We start from the raw sequence: 21,203 nt of genomic DNA on the forward strand, positions 1-21,203 counted from the left end.
CAGCACACCGTGCAGCAGTGTGTATTGAAACTTTTTTTAAAGTGAAGATGAATCAAAGCCAAACTTCAAATTTTAAAGAGCACTAATCTGGAGAACCAAACATCTATTCGAGCTGAAAACTTAATCGATTGGTCACTAGCACTAGATTGACCAATCGATTAAGTTTTCATTTCAAACGGGTTTTTGGTTCTCCATATTTGTGCTCTTGAAAATTTGAAGTTTGGCTTCGATTCATCTTCACCTTAATGGGTCAATGCTCTATTGCCTGACAGCTCTTGAAGTTTACTCTTGAAGTTAATAAATAAAATGTCACATTAATATTGTTGTTATGCACTTTGTAGTAGAATAAGTGCAATATTGTAATGCTTGTGGTTACTTGTGAAGCTAATCAAAACGATACAGGACTTTGTATTTTCGAAGTTTAGTTCGTCACAGTCGTTAGACATACGAAAATAAAGTTACACCATGTCAAAGTAGACCGTTTGGTATGAAAAGCGTATTTCACTATTTTTATTCTGAACACAACTGTATCATGACCCCACAGTTATGGATCAAATAGTGTGGAGTCCAACCTATAAAATTCAATAAAACGACATGGAAAACGTAAAATTGTAATTGAAAAGCACGAATTGAATCGTTTCATATTGGAACTTATGTTAGTAAACTGTTTTGAGTGTAATATTTACATAGGATTGCATAAAAATTAAAAATTGCATCGGTTTCTGAAAATTATATTATGGATCAATTTTCATATTATGGATCAAATTGTGACATATTACGGATCAGTGCGCAAAATCAAGAGATTTTAAATTCAATGCGCCTGTATTGCATGATTTGGTGAAAGTTAACAATGTGTCACATATTACTGCAAAAAATAGCATTGTTAGAGCAGGAAACAAGGGTAAAATGTCCTTTTTTGTGATATACTGCATTGTAGTAACTGAGGCATGAACTGTTTTCGCTCCACACCAAGTTTTCCACCCATTTTTGTCTGCTTAAAATGAAATTTACCAACCTTGATGTTGTATTAGTTTTATCCTTAGTGCTATTGTCTGAAAATGTCGAATACAATGCTTAAAATGGTAGAAATCTACATTCTTTGGTAGTGATCCATAACCGTGGTAAACAATCATTTCCTGGTCCATATTATGGATCATTAGTTAGAAGTGCTAATATTCGGTATTTAGAATCAACAATCAAGAAAACTGTTTTCTAAAGATGAATTCACACTAAATCGAAGCGAACGAGCATGTTTTATGCTATAACATATAAATTTTACCACTTGTGGGAGCTTATGAATGCTGACGGCACTTCTTACAGAAAACGACCATATAATGATAGCTGTGTGGTACCAACTAAACATTTGTCAAATACACCGTTATTAAGCGGTTGAATGTCATGCTTAACTTTACAAATGCTAGAAGACAAATAGTATAACATGGGAAAAATATGTTTTACGTCAACGTTTATGTTTTGAGCGAGTTATCCGATGTTGAACGCCAAAGTGATCCGTCACTGTGGGTGATCCGTTACTGTGTGGGCATGGTATATTCATTCATTTGCTCAGAAGCAGTGAGCTACACACGAAGTTCCCTACACTCTACAACAGCACATTTCCCAAAACTGTTCTACGACTGATTTCCTCCCCTCTTTTGAGAGTAATATAACTTGAGAGAGGCGTGCTCCCTATCTTACCGTGAGTGACGAGCGAAGAAAAGCGCGCGCAAAGCAACAAGTGAGTACCGACCACACTTTATTCTCACATCGTCATCAAACACACATGTTCGACGCTTGAACATCTGATCCCCAATCAAAAGCTCAAAACTCACCCCTTCCGCAACAATCTCCACCAGAATGGTGGACCGCTCGCTACCGTTGGTGCCCTCGTGCAGATTCAATGCCTTCCGCTTCAGCGTGCACTCGGTTGCCTTTTTGTTGTGGAATTTGGATAGCGCCACGTCCAGCCGTTCGTATTCGTTGACCGGGGCGAAGCGGACTGTGTTTTCCGATAGCTCGCTCTGTAGGGCAAATGCTGCATCAGAAAGGGTTTCCTCCGGGTCCAAGCAGAACGTTTCGCATGCAATCTGGAAGAAGATTTGGGAATTAATTATGCTGCATTGGTGGATTTTATCACATTTCTCCGAAAACCATCTGCCCGAATTCCATTCCTCCGAATAGTTCTATGGCACATCTTGGAATTAGGTTTTCTAAACGTCCATACGTATTTTTAATTCAGCATTGTTTTTGCATAAGGGCTTATCTGCATTCGTCTCTGCGTTATTGCAGAAAACTGATTCTCTTTTCGTAATATATTTTTGTGCTGTAGGATGAAGAATAACTATATCTTGCTTCGTTAACAAGAAATATTACAGATTTTTTTTTCGTTTAGCAAAGTTATTAGCGAAAGATAGGATCAATGAAGAGAAAATGCTCACGTCAGTTAGACCTTCTTGAAGTAACAGTGTAGAACAGTAATGTACACTACTTAATTTTCTTTTGAAATTGCCTACATCTAGGCATATTCCAAGGTTCAATGCGTTTTTAATTTTAAAATAACTCAAAATGTAAATGACTTTTTAAGAGATTGGCCTTCATATTTGTCTACAAGAGCCAGGGTTTCAGTGCGTAACGAAATTTTCAGTCTTACTGATCAATGTTGTCTCATATCAGCTAAATCAAAATGACGCACTAAAGTTTGTTAAAGCATTTTTAAAACTTTTAGGGAACAAAATACAGTATATCGTCACGAGCGATAGGTGTCAGTACTTGTTTAAAAAATATAAAACATGCAAAATTTGCATTTGGAAATGATTTTTAAAATAAAAATCGAGTCACTCTTTGACTAAACGAAGTATAATTTGTATAAATGTCTCCTGTATCTCTTCTTATGTCGATTATTTCGGGCATTTGAAATTCCGGCGAATGGTTTTCGGGGAATTGTAATAGAATCGGTAATGCATTAGCTAGCCAATCAACTCACCTTAAACACTTCCGGTGCCCATTTCCTAAAAGCCTGCTCTTGACCGCAAATCTCGTCCCCGGTGGCCATCTTCATTAGTCTTTCGCCGCCCAACTCCCCGAGAATGTTATCGATATACTTCCCATAGGCGCAAAAGTTCGGATACGCAGACGACCCCAGAGCAAACACTGCGAACCTCACGTTGGACAGCGGTCCAAAGGTCTCCTCCGAAAGGGTGTCTGTGGTAGATCCCCGCAGCGAGTCCAGTCGGTCGATTTTTCGATTGTTCTGTCCAAGTTTGCCCATATCGCTGCGGGAGTTGGCTTTGATGAACGATTTCGACGAGGCAGCAATACTGAGCTCACTATGAGCCTGATTATGGCCACCTTCGTGCAGTTTCATCGCGTACAGATCCTGGGCGAAGAGCTGCGGAAAGGGAGAGCGCAAGTGAGGACAATGGAATGCAATAACGCTTCACGGTGTGCCTCGAGCCTGATTAACGAAAAGAGAAATGACCAATCATTCTGCACCCACCTTTCAAATGATATGGTGTTAGGGAGATTCGATAATCAAATGAGTACGACAATTCAATCTCCCATATCTTTTTTGCCATCCTTACGATACAAATAGAGTTCTGTGAAATTTTAAGCTTTTTTAGTGGTGATACAAAGGTGGCCTAAGGGCGATGTAGATTTATATGTGAATTACTATGAATAAATTTGGAAATATATTTCAACACGTTAGTACTGTAATCTAAGTACAAACTCTAATACCCAACTTTTTATTTTCGATCTAAATATCAATTTTAGTTATCTAAAATCGTTCTAAACACGTTTTGGGCAATGATTTATTTATATTAGCAAATCTATGAATTTAAGTTTTTGATTTTTATAATTTTATTTTTGAACATCCCTATCCTTTTTCATTTGTTTTGAAGCCTCTTCTAGTTACTAATTTTTGGCAAAAATAGAAATTTAAGTTTTAACGATACTTTTAAAAATATTATATTATAAATATACTTCTGGAAATATTTTTATTTTCCATGTAATTCACGGAAATTTCATAAGCGGAAGGTCATGGATTCAATTCCCAGCCCCTCCACGAAAAAAAACCCGTCCAGCCACCAGAAGACACCGCACGGAGGAGCGAAAGTTGATGTAAATATAGATAAGTTAAAAATAGATCTGTATCGATAAAGAAGCTACAGATCAACTGATTCCGGCACAGTAGTGGCCACAAGCACAGAGTGCCTTTAAAAAAAAAAAAAAAAAAAAATCACGGAAAACAGGATTGAAATTATTTTAATACCATTAAGCTGTTCTTCTGTGATAGTAAAAAGTAAAATTATTTTGATTTCATTCTGAAAGATGCTGGCCTATATAACATGGTCTGACGTCCCACGATAACGAACTGCTGCAATTCTCACTTTTCAGTGTCCGTCATATTAGCCCGCCAGCTACGCAAATCGCCTTAGGTTTAAGGGAACTTTTTAGAGTAACAAATAAACTGTGTACAGGATTTATACTGGCAGCATTCTTAGAACAACAAATTACAAAATGTTTTAGCCTAGGACTGGCCTAGGAAGATACTGGCATACCCTGTAAGCTGTTTTGGCGAGACCCCTTTGGTTGAGCTCGAGTAGTGATCCCTTCTGAGTCACTTCAACCTTTTTAGTGTTGCCCTTCTGGCACATTCTTTCTCGAGGCGCCTTTTTGGTGTTCTCTAATTCGACAGAGTGTTGAACTAGCGTCAGTTAAAAACACTTTAATAAAGACAAAAAAGTTAGTGATCAAATGCCCTTTTCCCATACCAAATTCTAAAGTTTGGGGCTCTTTGTTTGTAGTTCTTCATCAAAATTTCAGCCAATTTGGTCGAATGAATATTTAGTCGAAGGTCTTTAGAACATTTCATCGAAAAAGCATTTTGAAACGGTTGATTTAAAAATCGGTTGATAGATTTTTCACACAACGTATAAACAGTGTATCTTAAGTTTATTTAGGGCAAACAAACTTTTTAAACATGTGGTTTTGATGGCAGTGTCCATGGCATCGATTGATAAAATGTGGATAATTAATTCGATCGAGAGGAATCAAACAAAAAAACTGTGTTTATTCTGTGTTTCGTATGAAGTGAGACGAGTCAACTTACTGACAGAAGTTGACTTGCTTCATCTGACTTGCAGAATGAGCCTGAATAAGAAAAATAACATTAAACAAAGTCAACAGCGCAAGGAATTCATCGATTTTGTGGGGAAGTCTGGGTGTGATCAATTGGAACCCAAAATATCGCTCGTATTAACAGTACACCAATGCAGATTTGTTGCACTCCATCATGTTGTTCTAGCATATGCTACCTCCAGTAAAAGCACGGACCATATATGCTTTCCGATTCTATCCCATGCTGTTTCCCCGAATTAACAATTATCTTGACATGATGATATTGATGACATTTCCCCATAATTTCAATTAAATTCGGGGTAATGTCGTTCGGGGTTTTGGAATTCGGAGTAATGACGTTCAGGTTTATGAGATTCGGGGTAATGGGGTAGAATCATGCTTTCCCCTTTTTCAATCACTGTTAATTAACGGTAAAACTTCACTTTTAAAATAATCTGAAAAATCTCAATTCGACTAAACGTCCTTTTCATCACATGTCACATGCTTTTTGAAGCTATAAAATTCTTCTCAATCAAATGTCCCTTCCATTCCACCAAACCAGAGGCGCGTCCACGTTCAAAACCATGGGTAGAACAAACCTTGGCAAACATTTTGTGCAGAGTAAAGCTAAGAAACATTTTAACCCTGAATTGGAAATTGAGAGGCTTAAACGCATAGGGGTGTTAAAAACATTTTGTCCGGTTTTGAGTTGAACCGAGTTGAGAAAATTCTACTGTTTCCAAGCGTTCTTACAATATTTTCTGGTGGTTTTTAACAGAAAAAATAACATAACTCTCAAAAGGCTGCCTTGTTTTTTGCACTCCCTTACAATTTATATAGTATGAAAAATTGCTGAAAAACTTCAAAGTAGGTTTTCCCAAGACACTTTTTTACTTCGCTCACAAAAAAAACACATTTAATTCTCTGAAAATGAATTTTTATACTCAATGCACATTAAAAACTGAGTTCACGGCACATATCTGAAATTTACGAAACAGTTTATTCAAAATATGTCATAATATAGCTTTGGCAATAGTCGAATGTTTGGATAAGAACCTTTCAACAGTTCTACAAACATTTCCTAAAAAAAAAATCTGTTTTTTCCATGGTATAATAATCTTGAATGGCGAACCGAATTAAGAAACACCAGTAGCAGCTCTCAGGAAATGCAATATCACAGAAATTGTGATAATTGAAAACGGATCATAGCTCTCTTGACAGTTTATATATGTGGGTACGGGAATGATCAACTTCTCCCCACTGATCCCACAGATTTTGAAAGAAACTGAAACATGTCATGAGCTTGCAATCAACATTTGCCAATATTATATGCTTCCTCGCATCTTGCAGTGAAATTGCAAACGAGAATGCTCGGTTCACACGTTATACGCTGAACATTCTGTCAAAATAATCCACATGAATGGATCGATCGGATCGACGGCTCGGTCATTTTCATTTTCGGTCATCGTGAAATCATGTAAACCGAGCAGTAATCTTTGAAAGAAGACGTTTCGCGTTCAATATTAACACTACGAGCCCCGTGATTAAAAAAGCTACGGGGGCCCCGGGATCAAAAATTTCTAAATGTATTTTCAGCAATATCTCAGCGATGCACTTTTGCAAAAAAGTGAAAATCTATCTCACTGCTAGGTGGATTCATCACACAAATAATGCTTTCTTAAGAAGAGCTTCTACATCCCGAACAACATCCCATACCTCTAAAATCAACTTGTTGGGTGCAAAACATTTTCGATCACAAATTTAGGCCCTTGGAAGCACTATGCGATGGCTCAACCGATTTTCCAAATTCTTTCACGCATCTCATATCCATATATTCATATATATGGTTCCTAGGGGTGTTCTAATTTTCCCAAGAGCAGTTGAACCAATACAAATTTGCACGTTAAATGAAACTCCTCGAGAATCACGACAAAATTTACCTAAAAAGTTTTTATTTTAAGTTTCTCATATTCGAATAATTGTGATCAACAAGAAATATAACATATGAGTAAAATAAAAAACTTCTTTCCATAATGTTGATAAATGAGACAATTTTGACATTTTTCGGTATAAATTTTCTTGTATAAGCACAGGGAACATGTTTGAGCATTCATATAAACTTTTGATTGTACTTAAATTTGTATTGATGAAAAGATTTAAGAAATGTTCCTTTTTTTCTTAACTTTCTTATGAACCAAAATTTGAAGAAATGGCATGTCATTTTTGTGACATGGCGTTTGATTGCAGCAGTCCGGATAACATTTTCATGTAGTAATAGAAATTCGAGATAGCACCAAAATTTTATTTCTATTGAAAGATCCATGAAATCCTAGTTATTTAATCTATTTGTTAATAAATCTAATTTCAAAAATTGAAATATTTGATAATATGTAGTTTTTTTAAGCACAAACTGGATTGTTCGAGTTCAGTGAGCATGTTTGAGCAGAAATATAAATTTTGGATGACACTCTGTAATAAACTTTAATAAACGTCTTAAATAAAGAAAAAAGCTATGAGAAACCTTAATTTTTTATCTCCCCAAGTAATCAAATAGCACTGTAATTCGCCCTACGTGCTAATATAGTGCTATTACAGAGCTGACATACCATATATTACGGCTAATAATGGCCCTATAAGACCAAAAAGGTGAATTAGCGGGCTAGTGGTTACTTGGGTCGTTTGCCTGTAAAACAATTTTCAAAGCAATGACATGTTGTTTTTGTGACAAGATTTTTTTAGTAGAAATCTAGTGAATATGTTTGGGCTGAAATAGTAGTTTTTTGATACACTCCAAATTTTTCTTTTAAAAACTACAAAAAAACTTAATTGTTTCAATTGTGTGCCTAGAAACGATTATCAAAGCGACGATATGTAGTTTTTTAACATAAATTTAATTGAACAAGAACAGTATCTATTTTGAGCAGAAAGAGAAACTCTGGATCAGACTGGCAACTTCTTTTAATTGAAAGAAATACTCTAGTTTCAGAACAAACAGGAAATCAGAATTGAAATGGACGGAATATAGTTTTTTCAGCATAAAATTTCTAGTTGAAACCTTGTGAATATGTTTAAGCTGACGTTGACATTTTTGACAACACTTGAAATTCCAATTACTGGAAAAAACTAAGAATAAAATATATTTTTACATGTAAATCGAAATTCATAGAACATCGAGATGTGGAGAGTCGACTGCAGTTTCAAAACTCCAATGAACATGTTTTAAAGAAGAAACAAATTGATTGATTAAACTCAAAGCTCGCTCTACTTCACATCCATTTTTCAACCCTGTTTGCCTATGAGTCAAAACTGTAACCCCGACCATAGGCAAACAAGTTAAAAAAATAGAATTTCCTGAAGTTTTTGAATCAAAATATGTTTTAAGTGTAATCTACAATTTCTATTTCTTCTCAAAAATATTGTTCAGTAAATTGCAATCGAACATATGTTGAAAAACAGTTAGAAAAAAAGGTATTTCGTAGTTTTTTCAGTAATTTCAATTTATATATCTGGTCAAACATGTTCTTTGCAATTTTACAGGCAAATTTGTGTCGAAACAATGCCTTATTGAACAACATGACAGAAAAATGTTTAACTTGTACGTTTCTTTCAAGAGATAAAACTGATCCAGAGCACTAAAAGTTTTGGCACGCGAAATCTGCTATCTACACCAATTTGCCTCATTAGGGATGCTCGAAATATTTTTTGTTTTAACTGCATTATTTGTCTTGTTATCTAGGGTAAACCTTAAATTATAACATATGCGGTAAAATTTTACTCATACCGCTTCAGCGTGTGAAAAAAAAAATGTGTATTGGTTTAATTGCTCCAGGAATATTTGAACACCCTGAGGAACTATTTTTGTTCATAGTTTTAAGCTGTGGAATATCGACATGAGACACGTGAAGGAATTTTGGAAATTGGTTGAACCGTAAGGTACTACTGATATTTGATCTCGGGGATTCTAGTGTTGATTGGATGTCCTCGCATGTAACAATATTTTGTTCACTCTATGCACTGAAAACGAATCTTGAATAAAATATTCTTGAAAATAGCTCCAAAACTTCAAGTTACGGTGATTTTGCTGTCCTTCTATGAAACATTGTGTAATTTTTAGAGAAAAATCTTCATATATTATATCGTTGCAGATTGTTAACATTTTTATACATTGAATCCATTGAACTGATATGAGCATATATAAGTCATAAAATAAACCATATCAATAAATTTGTAAGTTTAGATTGTACAAACAAAATGTCTTCAAATTTTCAGAGAAGATGCTCAGATATCAAATCTTTTGGTATTGAGTGATGAGTATTTATGGTTTGTTTATGAATGGTGAATGATTCGTCAAACGGGATTTGAAACTAATCATTCTAGAAAAGTTGAGTCCAATACACGACACCGTCTTCATTACAGTTGAGATCGAATAACGCGTGTCTGTCAAAAGATACAAACTTCAGTGGAAGTTAATAGTATAGTTCTTCGGTTTATCATTTATTTATAGGTATTTCACTAAACAGCTTGAAGATTTATCATCAAAATCTTTTAGTCACTATTAATTTCCTTTCCTTCGATGAAACATGTTCAATTTCATAGAGTCGTTGCTGGGATAGGTACCATATCTTCTGACAGGTGGGTGCAGAATTGATAATTATTTTTATTTGTCAATAACAATTTCAGGCACACCGCGCCTTCAATAGCTGATGGGATCGGAATCCGGATGATGATTTTTTCGTTTGAAGTGGTCCTCCACAAAGGAGAGTGCATTATCAATCAGGGGGGTCGCATAGGATCCGATAAGGGTGGAGGGAACAGAGGACTTGGATTGTGGACAATAGGAACAAAAGTAGAAATAATAAATACCGACCATTTTCTTCTGTAACTCAATCAAGTGTTCTTTAAATCCCTGTGGAACGAAAAAAAAACGAGGAAGAACGTAAGGAAAATTAATATCAATTTGCGGGAGAAAGCATCATCGCAATGACGACGACGACGGGTTTAACTTGCCACCGATGCGGTATGTTAGTGTGTCATGAGGTCGTTGAAGATGACATTTGTTTTGTTAGCGCCAAGCGGATTGCCACGTCCGATGGGGAGTTGATTTGAATGCGGGTAAAGTTTGTTGAGTAGATGAGATGTTTATAGTTAGTTTATAGAAATAATGCATTCTGTTCTTAAGAGACGAAATCAAAACATGTGAATGATGTGGTTTAAATATATTTTTCGTATCTTAATAAACATAGATTTGTTTCAACAATCGATACTAGAGGCGACGCTGGAAAATGATGAGCTTACAAAAATAATAACAACAAATTCTTTTACATTCAATCACAAACATAGGAATCAAACGCGTCGGATAGTTCGAAATTATTGTTCGGTTGAGAAATATATAGACTAAAAGATAAATAGGTTTAGTGGAAACGAAGAATAATTTGGAAATTTTGCTGGAACATTCTTTGAATCATTAGAGAAATATTGTGAAGATCATCTGTAAATTGACTGTGAAAATAAATGACATAATCCTTGCAGACTATTCAGAAGAATTCATTTGAAGAATTTCTGCAAAAATCCTTGATCAAGATAAAAGACAATACTTAGCAATTCTACCTTACTCAAAAAAAAGCAAATAGGAAAAATGCACGCACCTTTAAACCGAGCTCTATATAATGCCACAAAGAATTTCTCACAGATGGAAAACTATAGCTCGACCACTATTAAATACGTGGCATACAAACCCCAAACAAATAAGCAGTGTCTCTACCAGGCAGTAATAAACCCCGAACAGCTCGGCACTAATTTACTAGACCGACCATCCGCAGAAACACTCTCGGTGGCACTCTGGACTGCAATCCGCAACAAATTGCCACGTAATCAACTTGATTAACGCGTACAAATGAACTAACGGGATCACAATCCTCCTTCTCTTGCGACCTGCCATTTTTCCAGTAAACCAGTGGTGGTATCCGGCGCTCGGAAGAATGGCATCCGTTTTAAAATTCACACAAATTAAAACTAAATTGATTAAGAGACATTAAGCTGTCCGGTCACGGAATGGAATGCCAGCGCTCTCCCTCTTTTCCACCCCTTTCGAGGTTTGGCTCTACCTACATGCCTCCGGTGCTGAATATGGATACTTATTTTTCAGGACGGATATCAGTTATCTCTCCATCGCACCATTCACATTTCAAACTGGCTGTGTCCGTTGTAAGGATAAACGGTCCCCTGTAGCAGACATGAGTGTAGCTATGTTGTCTATCAAGGGTGGCAGTGATCTCAGTGACCTCCTACCCCGTATTTCTTTCGCAATGAATAAAGTGGAGTCCAGAACGCGTTTTGGATAAAACTGGTTCAGGTCCATTTAATGGCTTTGAGAAGTACAGATAGGAAAAAAGTTCAAAGATTCGTCTTATAAAAGTCTCATTTTCACACTGGCCAGTTACTGACAGCAGATAATTTGTATTTCATACAGGCATAACTCCAGAATTTCACCAGGAATCAAATACGTTCGTATACCTCCATGGAATCTGACAGAATTTCCATTAAGAATTTGTCTCAGAGTTCTTGTAGAGATTACTCAATTGCTATTAGTTTTCCTCCGAGTACTCTGTGTATTCTTCAAGGAAACCTCTTAAATATTAACTTTTTCCTTCTGTGGTTTTTAATGTTTCTACTCGAACGAAGCCTCCCGTATCGGTACACCTGGAGCAAATCGACCACGTTTTAATTGATGGAAGACACTTCTCAGACATTATCGACGTCAGAACCTATCGCGGCGCAAACATCGATTCGGACCACTACCTAGTGATGGTTAAAGTGTGCCAACGACTCTCCGTTGTGAACAACATTCGGTACCGACGCCCGCCACGGTACAACCTGGAACGACTCAAGCTACCCGAAGTCGCAACTGATTACGCGCAAAGCCTTGAAGCTGCGTTGCCGGAAGAGGGAGAGCTCACCGAAGCCCCTCTTGAGGACTGCTGGAGTAGTCTCAAAGCAGCCATTAACAACGCAGCGGAAGGTGCCGTTGGGTTCGTGGAAGGAAATCGACGGAACGGTTGGTTCGACGAGGAGTGTCGGACGGTTTTGGACGAGAAGAATGCAGCGCGGGCGATGATGCTGCAGCAAAACACCCGTCAAAACGTGGAACGATACAAACAGAAGCAAAGACAGCAAACCCATCTATTCCGGGATAAAAAGCGCCGCCTGGAAGAGTTGGAGTGCGAAGAGATGGAGCAGCTGTATCGTTTTCAAGTAAGTTCTACAAGAAACTTAATGCATCCCGCAAAGGCTTTGTAACGCGAGCCGAAATGTACCGGGATAAGGATGGATGTATCTTGACGGACGAACGTGAGGTGATTGAAAGGTGGAAGCAGCACTACGATGAACATCTGAACGGCGCAGGATAGCAGGAGGAATGGCTTCATCAGTACGGCGGATGAAGGAGACGTGCCAACTCCAATAATAGGTGAAGTTAAGGATGCTATCAAACAACTCAAGAACAACAAAGCAGCTGGGAAGGATGGTATTGGAGCGGAACTTATTAAAATGGGCCCGGACAGGTTGGCCACTTGTCTGCACCGGGAATACAAAAAGGGTGACAAGTGAGAATATGAGAACTATGTGTGAAGATATTGGGTGCATTATCGGACCCGTTTGAAACACGCAAAGGACTTCGACAAGGCGATGGTCTTTCCTGCCTCCTGTTCAATATTGCGCTAGAAGGTGTTATGAAACGATCGGGCTTCAACATGCGGGGCACGATCTTCAATAAATCCAGCCAGTCCATTTGTTTCGCTGACGACGTGGACATTGTCGGAAGAACTTTCCAGGTGGTTTCTGAACAGTATACCAGGCTGAAACGTGAAGCAGATCGGGTTGAATTGAAGGTAAATACGTCGAAGACGAAATATCTGCTGGCTGGAGGAACCGAGCGCGATAGAGCTCGCATTGGCAGATGCGTGATGATCGACGGGGATGAGTTCGAGGTGGTGGACGAATTTGTTTACCTCGGATCATTGATAACGTCGGATAACAACCGCAGCAGAGAAATTCGAAGACGTATCATTGCCGGAAGTCGTGCTTACTACGGACTCCACAAGACGTTGCGGTCTGGTAAACGTCACTTCCGTACTAAGTGTACCATGTACAAGACGCTGATAAGACCGGTAGTCCTCTACGGGCATGAGACGTGGATAATGCTCGAAGAGGACCTGCAAGCGCTAGGAGTTTTTGAACGACGTGTGCTTAGGACGATCTTCGGCGGAGTATGTGAAAACGGCGTATGGAGGAGAAGGATGAACCACGAGCTTGCGCAACTCTACGGTGAACCCAGTATCCAGAAGGTCGCCAAAGCTGGAAGATTACGATGGGCGGGACACGTTGTGAGAATGCCGGACAACAATCCCGCTAAAATGGTGTTCACCTCTAATCCGGCCGGTAAAAGACGAAGGGGAGCGCAACGAGCTAGGTGGTTTGACCAAGTGGAGCAGGATCTTGGAAGTGTGGGGCGATCATCGAGAAACTGGAGGTTAGCAGCCCTGGACCGAGTTAATTGGCGTAACATTGTGGCGCAGATAGCCGTAGCGGTAAACGCGCAGCTATTCAGCATGACCATGCTGAGGGTCGTGGGTTCGAATCCCACCGGTCGAGGATTCTTTCGGATTGGAAATTTTCTCGACTTCCCAGGGCATAGAGTATCTTCGTACCTGCCACACGATATACACATGCAAAAATGGTCATTGGCATAGTAAGTTCTCAGTGAATAACTGTGGAAGTGCTCATATATTGTGGCGCAGGTCATGTCTTGAAGGACGTAGAGCCAGCAAAAGTAAAGTAAGTACTCGAATGATTGCACTGAAATGCTTTGACGAATTCTGCACTGAGCCATAAGAAAAGACAATAAAAAATCCTAGACAAATTTATGTTTTCTAATTCTTGCGAAATTTATGGCACATTACCTAAAAATAAACAATATGAATTTATTGTTTCATATTTTACTATAGCTTGATCAAAGCTTCTTAAGAGGTCGTCCATAAACAGCCTGATTATTTTTTGTGGCCTGTAAAACGCATAAATTTTAAAAATTCAAAACCAAAGACTAGGGTAATTCGCTAATTGGGGTAGCGAATGTTGAACGGTCTGTAGAAACCTTGTTAAAACAGGAAATTGAACCATTTTCAAACAGTTTCAATAAATTATACAGATTATTCTGTAAGTAAGCTGTCCTATTGGACACAATAAATTAAATTAGCATATTAATTTCTTAAACGAAACATTTATTGAAAAATTTTACCAGTAGGTGAAAAGAAACTCTCGATTATTTTAAAAAATAATTTAAACTGGGGCTGCTATGAAATAAGCTGTGCGGTAAAATATACTACGTATATTGGGTTTAACACCTATTCACAATATCAGTTGAAATCTTAAGCTTTCATCATTGGCGTAGCTAGGATTTTTTCTGGAGGGGGCCTAGGGGGGGGCCTAGCAAATACTTGTTTTACAGAAGTAATGTCGGTCGCAATAATCACGATTTTCACAAATTTGGTAGTTTTTACAGATTTGTATCGATTTCATTCATTTATAATTTTGTCTCATTTCGTGGCATATCAGTGATATTTGTAAATTTCAATTATCGCTACGAAAAAGATTCATTCTTGTTGTAACCAGTCAAAAATCTTTAAAGAATTCTAGCAAAAAGCTCACAAGGTCTTTTGTGTTTATCCTTTGATTATTTCAGGAATTCGATCATGTGCTTTGAAGAGTTTCCTCTCACCAAAAATGACTTCACAATCAACAAGCAAGGATTCATTCCACAAATTCTTCTGAGAGTTCGCCAACATTATCCAGAAATTCTGCAAAAATATGAATTGAGTCTTCCAGGTGTTACTTTAAGGATTCCTAGCAATATTCCACAAAAGTTTCCTGATTTGGGAATTCCTGAATTTAAAAGAATTCAATTGGGAAATTTTATTCATGATTGCTCAGAGAAGCTCTCCGCAATAAATCTGTATTTTTTCACAGATAATTATTTCTTTTGATTTATCTAAAATCAAGGTGCAACATCTCTTCCGTGAAAATAATCAAAAATTCCCGAGTAATTTGTACAGAGATTTATTAGAGAATTATATTATTGTTTCTTGTAGATTCTTCTGAAAAATTACCAAAGACTCATCTTAGAATTTTCCAGAGCTTTTTTCATAAAACCGCACTAACGATTCTTTTGGGATTTTAATTGAAAATTTTTTCACCAGATTCACTAAACACTTGCAATTCATTCTTAATCTTCAAAAATAAATCTCCAGAAATTCCATCAAGTATTCTTTCAGGTTCTAGAAATAACTCTTGTTTTTGCGAATATAAATTTCAGGAATCTTCCATAAAAAAAGAAATATAAAAATTTAAACACTCTCGATTTTTTGGGTCTAAAACTACTCCTGGAAAAACTTAATATTTTTTAGGAATTGCTTTATAAATTCCATTACGAATCACTCCATATCAGATTTCTAAAGTAACAAAAGGATTGAAATAACCTTGTTGATAAGTTATTGAATAATTGCAGCTTAAACATAATTCGGAAAATATCACTGAATTCCTGTCGTAAAATTTAAGAATTTCTGAAACATGTTAACAATGTACCTCACAGAAAAGCTTAAGTGGTTCTTGTAGGATTTACTACATAAAATCGTGTATTTTTTCGACGTCTTTTATAATAGAAAATGATCCATGTTAAAACGTATGAAATTTTTACTGAAAGTATTTGTAACTAGAATCTTATATAATATTTAGTATGAACTCTGAAGATTCATGATACTATGGTGAACATATTGATGTAGAATCCATTTTTTCCTACCTCTAGAAATTCCAAACAAATTTTTTTGAAGGTTTTATTATCGACTATTTTGTAGTACTGTAGATGTTTAACACGAAAATGTAAGATTCTAATTTAACCCTTTCTTTCCCACAGCTTTGTTTGAAAATTTAATCATCAAAATGGCGTTTCAAAAAATAGTGCTTGAACAAAAGTTTTTACAAGTAAGCTATATTATTCAAAATAACAATATTTTTTTTTGATTGTTTTTCAATAGTTAGTTGATTGCTTTCCAATAGTTTGACCCAAAGGTCACTTATTGCGATGTTTACAAATGAGCGAATAAATTTATTCCAATCAATATTGAGCTACTCGGTTTAGCTACCGTTCGTATTCGGTGGCACCTGTGCTACCATGGGAAAGAGAGGGTTTAATCTTAGTGGAAACTTCTGCATTACTTTGAAATTTTGTTGAGGAATTCCTGATGGATTTTCAGGAATTAGAAACCATACGCATAAGAATTCTGTAATTTTTCACAATTTGTATAATTAGATTTAGATTCTTTAAAACGTTGCTTTTTGGAGTATGGAAAGATTTGTACGAGGTTCCTCAAAGCGGTTTTCGAAGGAAGAAGAAACATTAAAATGTTGAAACAAGTCGAACAATAGGTGGGCAATGGTACAATGAAAGATAATTTATAATATTTTCTCTACAGGTAAATTACAGGATAGTAAAATATTCTCTAATGAATTGACAAATAAAACAAATTTCTCAAGGTCCATCAGAATCTCCTTTATCCTTAAAAGCTATCCTTCCTTGATTTCTGGTTTTCCAGAAATCTGCCAGAAAGCCTCTAGAAATTACGTTTTCGTATCGCACAAAAATTCAAACCAAGAACCAATTTCTAACGAAGTGTTTTAAGGAAAATCAATAAAAATTTCTTTATGAATATCTTAATAAATTTTCCCCTTCCCAGTTATTTTGCTACAGACTCCCCTACCGCTAAGCTTATTTCAAAAGCAAAATTTTCCTGGGGGGTTTCAACAAATTTCCTCTAAAGACTCGAGGGTAAGAGACATTTTGAAAACATTTTTTTTTACAATTCTTGAATGATCCGGGGATTTGAACCAAAATTTCTAAAAAAGAAAACATAGAAAACTTTTTGACGTAATTTGTGAAATATTTTAGAAATATTTCTTAAGGACTTTACATGAAATTTGCGGAAGAATTTGTAATAAAATTTTTGGGAAAACTATTTAAAGCAATTCAAAGAAGAATTTCTAATTGAACTTTCAGCGAAATACCTCTGAATTAGATTTACCAGAATTAATGATTTTTTGGAGGAATTGCGAGCGAAAACTGAATTTTGGAAAGATAAAGTAACATTTTTAAGGTAAATCCAGGATCATTTTCCAAAACCAATTTGAAAATAAAAAGTTGACATAGGAGTGGATGTCCACCAGGATGAAATCGCTTTGAAAGTATGAACAAGTCCCACAATATTATTTGACTAATTTCGAAAAGATTTGCAAAAGTTCTGAAGCCCCCCTTAAATATTCCTTGAGGTATTTGATTAAACTAAAATTTTATAATGCATATCGAAAAGCTTTTTGAACAAATTTTCTACCAATTTGTTGAATATTAATCAAATAATTTTGGAAATAATAATCTTTCTTGAAAAAATATTGTTCAAGCATACACCGGTCGGTGAGGCAAGGAGAGCCGCTCAGCATGTTCCTCTTTGTTATATATATATATGCAACCATTGATCGACAAGATTGTAGAATCAGGGGACGCTGTTGAAGGATTGAACATTTACGCGGACGACATCAGCATATTTGTTCCTAATATGCAGACATTACAACGTGTAGTGCAGGTAATCCGGGAGTTTCAAATCACATCTGGCGCAATCCTTAATCTGCAGAAAACGGTTGCTCTGAAAATAGGAAATATTTCGTCAGGAGATCAGCTGCCTTGGCTAAACTTCTCTAATTTCGTAAACATCCTAGGCATTAGATTCTGCTGCAGTGTCAAACAAACTATGGAGTCAACATGGATCAACGTAATCAAAAACATGAAATGGCGTTTGTGGATGAGCAGATCGCGCTCGTTGAATTTAATACAAAAGATCTTGATAAACACCTTCGTATCCTGCAAAATGTGGTACACAGCGTCAACGCTCCCATTACCAAAAAAGTTTGAACAACAAATCCTTAAGGAATACAGGAATTTCCTTTGGATTGGTGGCAAAAATCACATACGCCTTGAAACTCTTTTTCTGACGAAGAACCGTGGTGGCTTAAACCTACATTGTCCGGGGTTGAAATCTGTGTCGTTATTAACGAACAGAATTCTTGAGAATTTGTACGATCTGCCGTTTTTACGTCGACTTTTAAATACGGACCAGATTCTTCAGATTCCAGCTGCTTACCCTTAAGTCAAAGTATTTGCTTTGGAAGTGGCAACACTGGCCAATAAAACTCTGGAGCACCATAGTTCTTCCAACATATATTCAGAACTACTTTTAGCGGAAAATGATTCTGAAGTGCTGAGCGTTAATCGTCGTTGGAAGGTGATTTTCAAGTATATAGCAGATCATCAAATTCATTCACAATATCGCTCAGTTTGGTATACCGCAATCCATGGGAAGATTAATCATAACGAATTATTCTATAAACAAAGACGCCGAGACTCTCCTTTATGCGACCGTTGTCCAGGTGTCATAGATACCGTTGAGCATAAGCTTTTTTCGTGTCTTGTGTCAAAACATGTTTGGATTTTTGTGAAATCAATAATTTCAAGAATGAAGCCAGCCCTTCAACGGAAGTCACCGAATTATTTTCTTTTTCCTGAGTTAAGAGGCATACCATCCAGAGAAGCACTCAAAATTAATCAGCTTTTTGCAAAATTTGTATACTTCATATGTTGTACTCCTGAAGAAAAAATTAATGTTAGTAGTTTTAAGCTTGAATTGTAAATCTAAAAGTTTTATAAGTCAGCACTCTAAATAAATTCAGACCAAGATAAAAAAAAAGCAATAAATTTATTCATGCAAAACTACTTAAAAAATTGAATCAAAATCAAAGAGAGCTAAGGTCACTATGGTCGATTTTGTTACATTTTTTTCACGCCATGTTAAATTTCTACCATTCTTTTGAAGAAAACTTGGCAATGCCGAAATTTCTTGAAAGTTAAGCCTTATTTTTCGACAAGAATTCCCGCTATGTATTGTCTGAGAAATTCTCATAGTAACTTTGTCTACTTTTTCAATTATTTTTTTCGGACATTATACGAGTTGAAATTAAATGGATTTCTTTAGTGGATTCTCATAAGGGTAATCATCATCACCCCACACCTCGAGCAGGGTATCCTCCAAAAACATGAGAAATCAGAATGCAGTGCTGCTCTCTGCTGAAACAGAATTAATTGGATCGTTCAGAAAAAATAAAACGTATTTTAGGGATCAAACTTCCACTTTTTTATACCACGATATTTTTGGTAATGGATATGTCGGAAAAGTTGTGCTTCCGCATACAACATGAAGCTAGTTCTAACAGTAACCAATCGATCGACAGCCGGACGGATAAGCTTTTGGTTGTCGCGTGATTCACCAAAGTCAGAACTATCACGCTGATGCTGTATAAGACAAGCGAGGTATTCTCGCTATAGTGTTCTACAACATAAAATAACGTAACTACTGAAGAAATTTAACAAGAGTCATGTACCTAGATTGATTCAGAAGATTTTGCTGCAGGTTAAATTGTTTGTTTGTTTTTTAATTTTTTAATTTTATTATCATCAAAAATTCTGGGGGGGGGGGCTGGATGGTTCTGGAGGGGGCCAGGCCCCCTGACCACCCCCCCCCTGTTCCTACGCCAATGGCTTTCATTCCATAAAAAAAGAATGGAAATCGGTTGAACTGTTCAAAAGTTTTGTTAATTTAAAAAATAAAAAATCTAATGCGCTGAGACCTACAGTGTGTGCCGATGAAAAATGTCTGTTTTTTTTTATATTTAAAAAAAATATATCTCAAAAACTAAAAATAAACATCGCTGAAAATTTGACAGTAAACGTTCTACATTTTCTGAACTTTCAAGAAAAAATGGGAACAGCAATAGCCCCTTTGGTCCCGAGGCCTTCAAAACACAAAAAAACGGAAATTATTGATTTTTTTTTTCATGTAAAAAAATATTTTTTGTGAAGTTTCATATTTTTCCTGAAAAGTAAAAAGTTTTAGCTTTTATTTCGTCCAAAAATATTAAAAATCGGTCGAACGGTTCAAAAGTTTTTTTTTAATAAAAATTAAGCAAAATCGCGATTTTTCTGGTCACTCTATTTCGGAAATGGTCACCCTAATCAAAAGATCCAAAAACACGTGTATCCTTGTTTTGGATAAGGAACAAAATAGCAAATTTTCACGAATTTCGGTGACCCACTAGGTCGGTTTTTCATGGAATGGCTGTATATATGAGATATATGAAATCAAAATAACCATCTTTGCCATATAAATAATAATGCGGCGAAATTTCCAACTAAATTTATCATCAAATTAAAGAACAAAAAAAATCAAGATAAGTCTCCTTTGGCGTGATCGGTGAGTTCGGTTGGAGTAACTGAAAAAGTGCCGCGATCGGTTAGTTCTGCTTGCTCCTGGGCAGTGCGTCAAAAAAGCCCGAACAGTTTTTATTATTTTTTTTTTTATATTTTTTGGGTCGCGCGCTTATTTTTTTTTTTCCTGAGTGCTTTTTTATAGCCGAGCAAACGAGTGAAGCCGAAAGTGGATTGTGGCTGCTCAGTCAAGGATAACGGATCAATTGGTGAGCTCGTTTCATGCTACTATTTCTAATCTATAAAATATGTATGACTGCACATTCAATCGTTACAATGGTGGGATGTAAATATGATTTTTCAACAAACTATGGATGGTTCGTCACTGTGAGTGTCGACACAAACTCTGATTCATGATTTATTTATGTTTAACATTTTTTTTTCTGAACACCTCTTATATACCTTTATTTTTGTAATTAAAAAAACTTTGAATGGTTCGACACTACAAGTGTAGACTTGCGAAAGGTTCACTTTATTCAACAAACTTTGGATGGTTCGCCACTGTAAGTGTCGGCATAAGAATAAGAGTGTTCTATGATGTCCCAACCAATCGAGTTTTTTGTTTCTTTTCAAATGAGTAAAATATAATAACACATGCTATCGTCCTGACAGCTGTAGGAATGTTACATTTAGGTATTTGTTCAACAAACTTTGAATGGTTCGTCACCTCAAG

The 21,203-nt window shown here is 36.4% G+C and overlaps 1 protein-coding gene across 2 annotated transcripts in view; it reads right to left on the reverse strand.

Moving 5' to 3' along the window:
- Positions 1 to 21,203, reverse strand: part of LOC5572370 (nitric oxide synthase) — a 445,274-nt gene that overhangs the window by 39,198 nt on the left and 384,873 nt on the right. Inside the window, exons 15-17 of one of the 2 annotated variants that reach the window (XM_021847903.1) lie at positions 9,983 to 10,021; positions 2,981 to 3,385; positions 1,830 to 2,084 (exon numbers count right to left, since the gene is read on the reverse strand). In XM_021847903.1, the coding sequence (XP_021703595.1) occupies positions 1,830 to 2,084; positions 2,981 to 3,385; positions 9,983 to 10,021 (699 nt within the window). The remainder of the gene's footprint in view (positions 1 to 1,829; positions 2,085 to 2,980; positions 3,386 to 9,982; positions 10,022 to 21,203) is intronic. The other variant, XM_021847904.1, reaches the window with a different exon arrangement.

This window comes from Aedes aegypti, chromosome 2 (assembly GCF_002204515.2).
Source record: "Aedes aegypti strain LVP_AGWG chromosome 2, AaegL5.0 Primary Assembly, whole genome shotgun sequence".
NCBI classification, from domain to species: domain Eukaryota; kingdom Metazoa; phylum Arthropoda; class Insecta; order Diptera; family Culicidae; genus Aedes; species Aedes aegypti.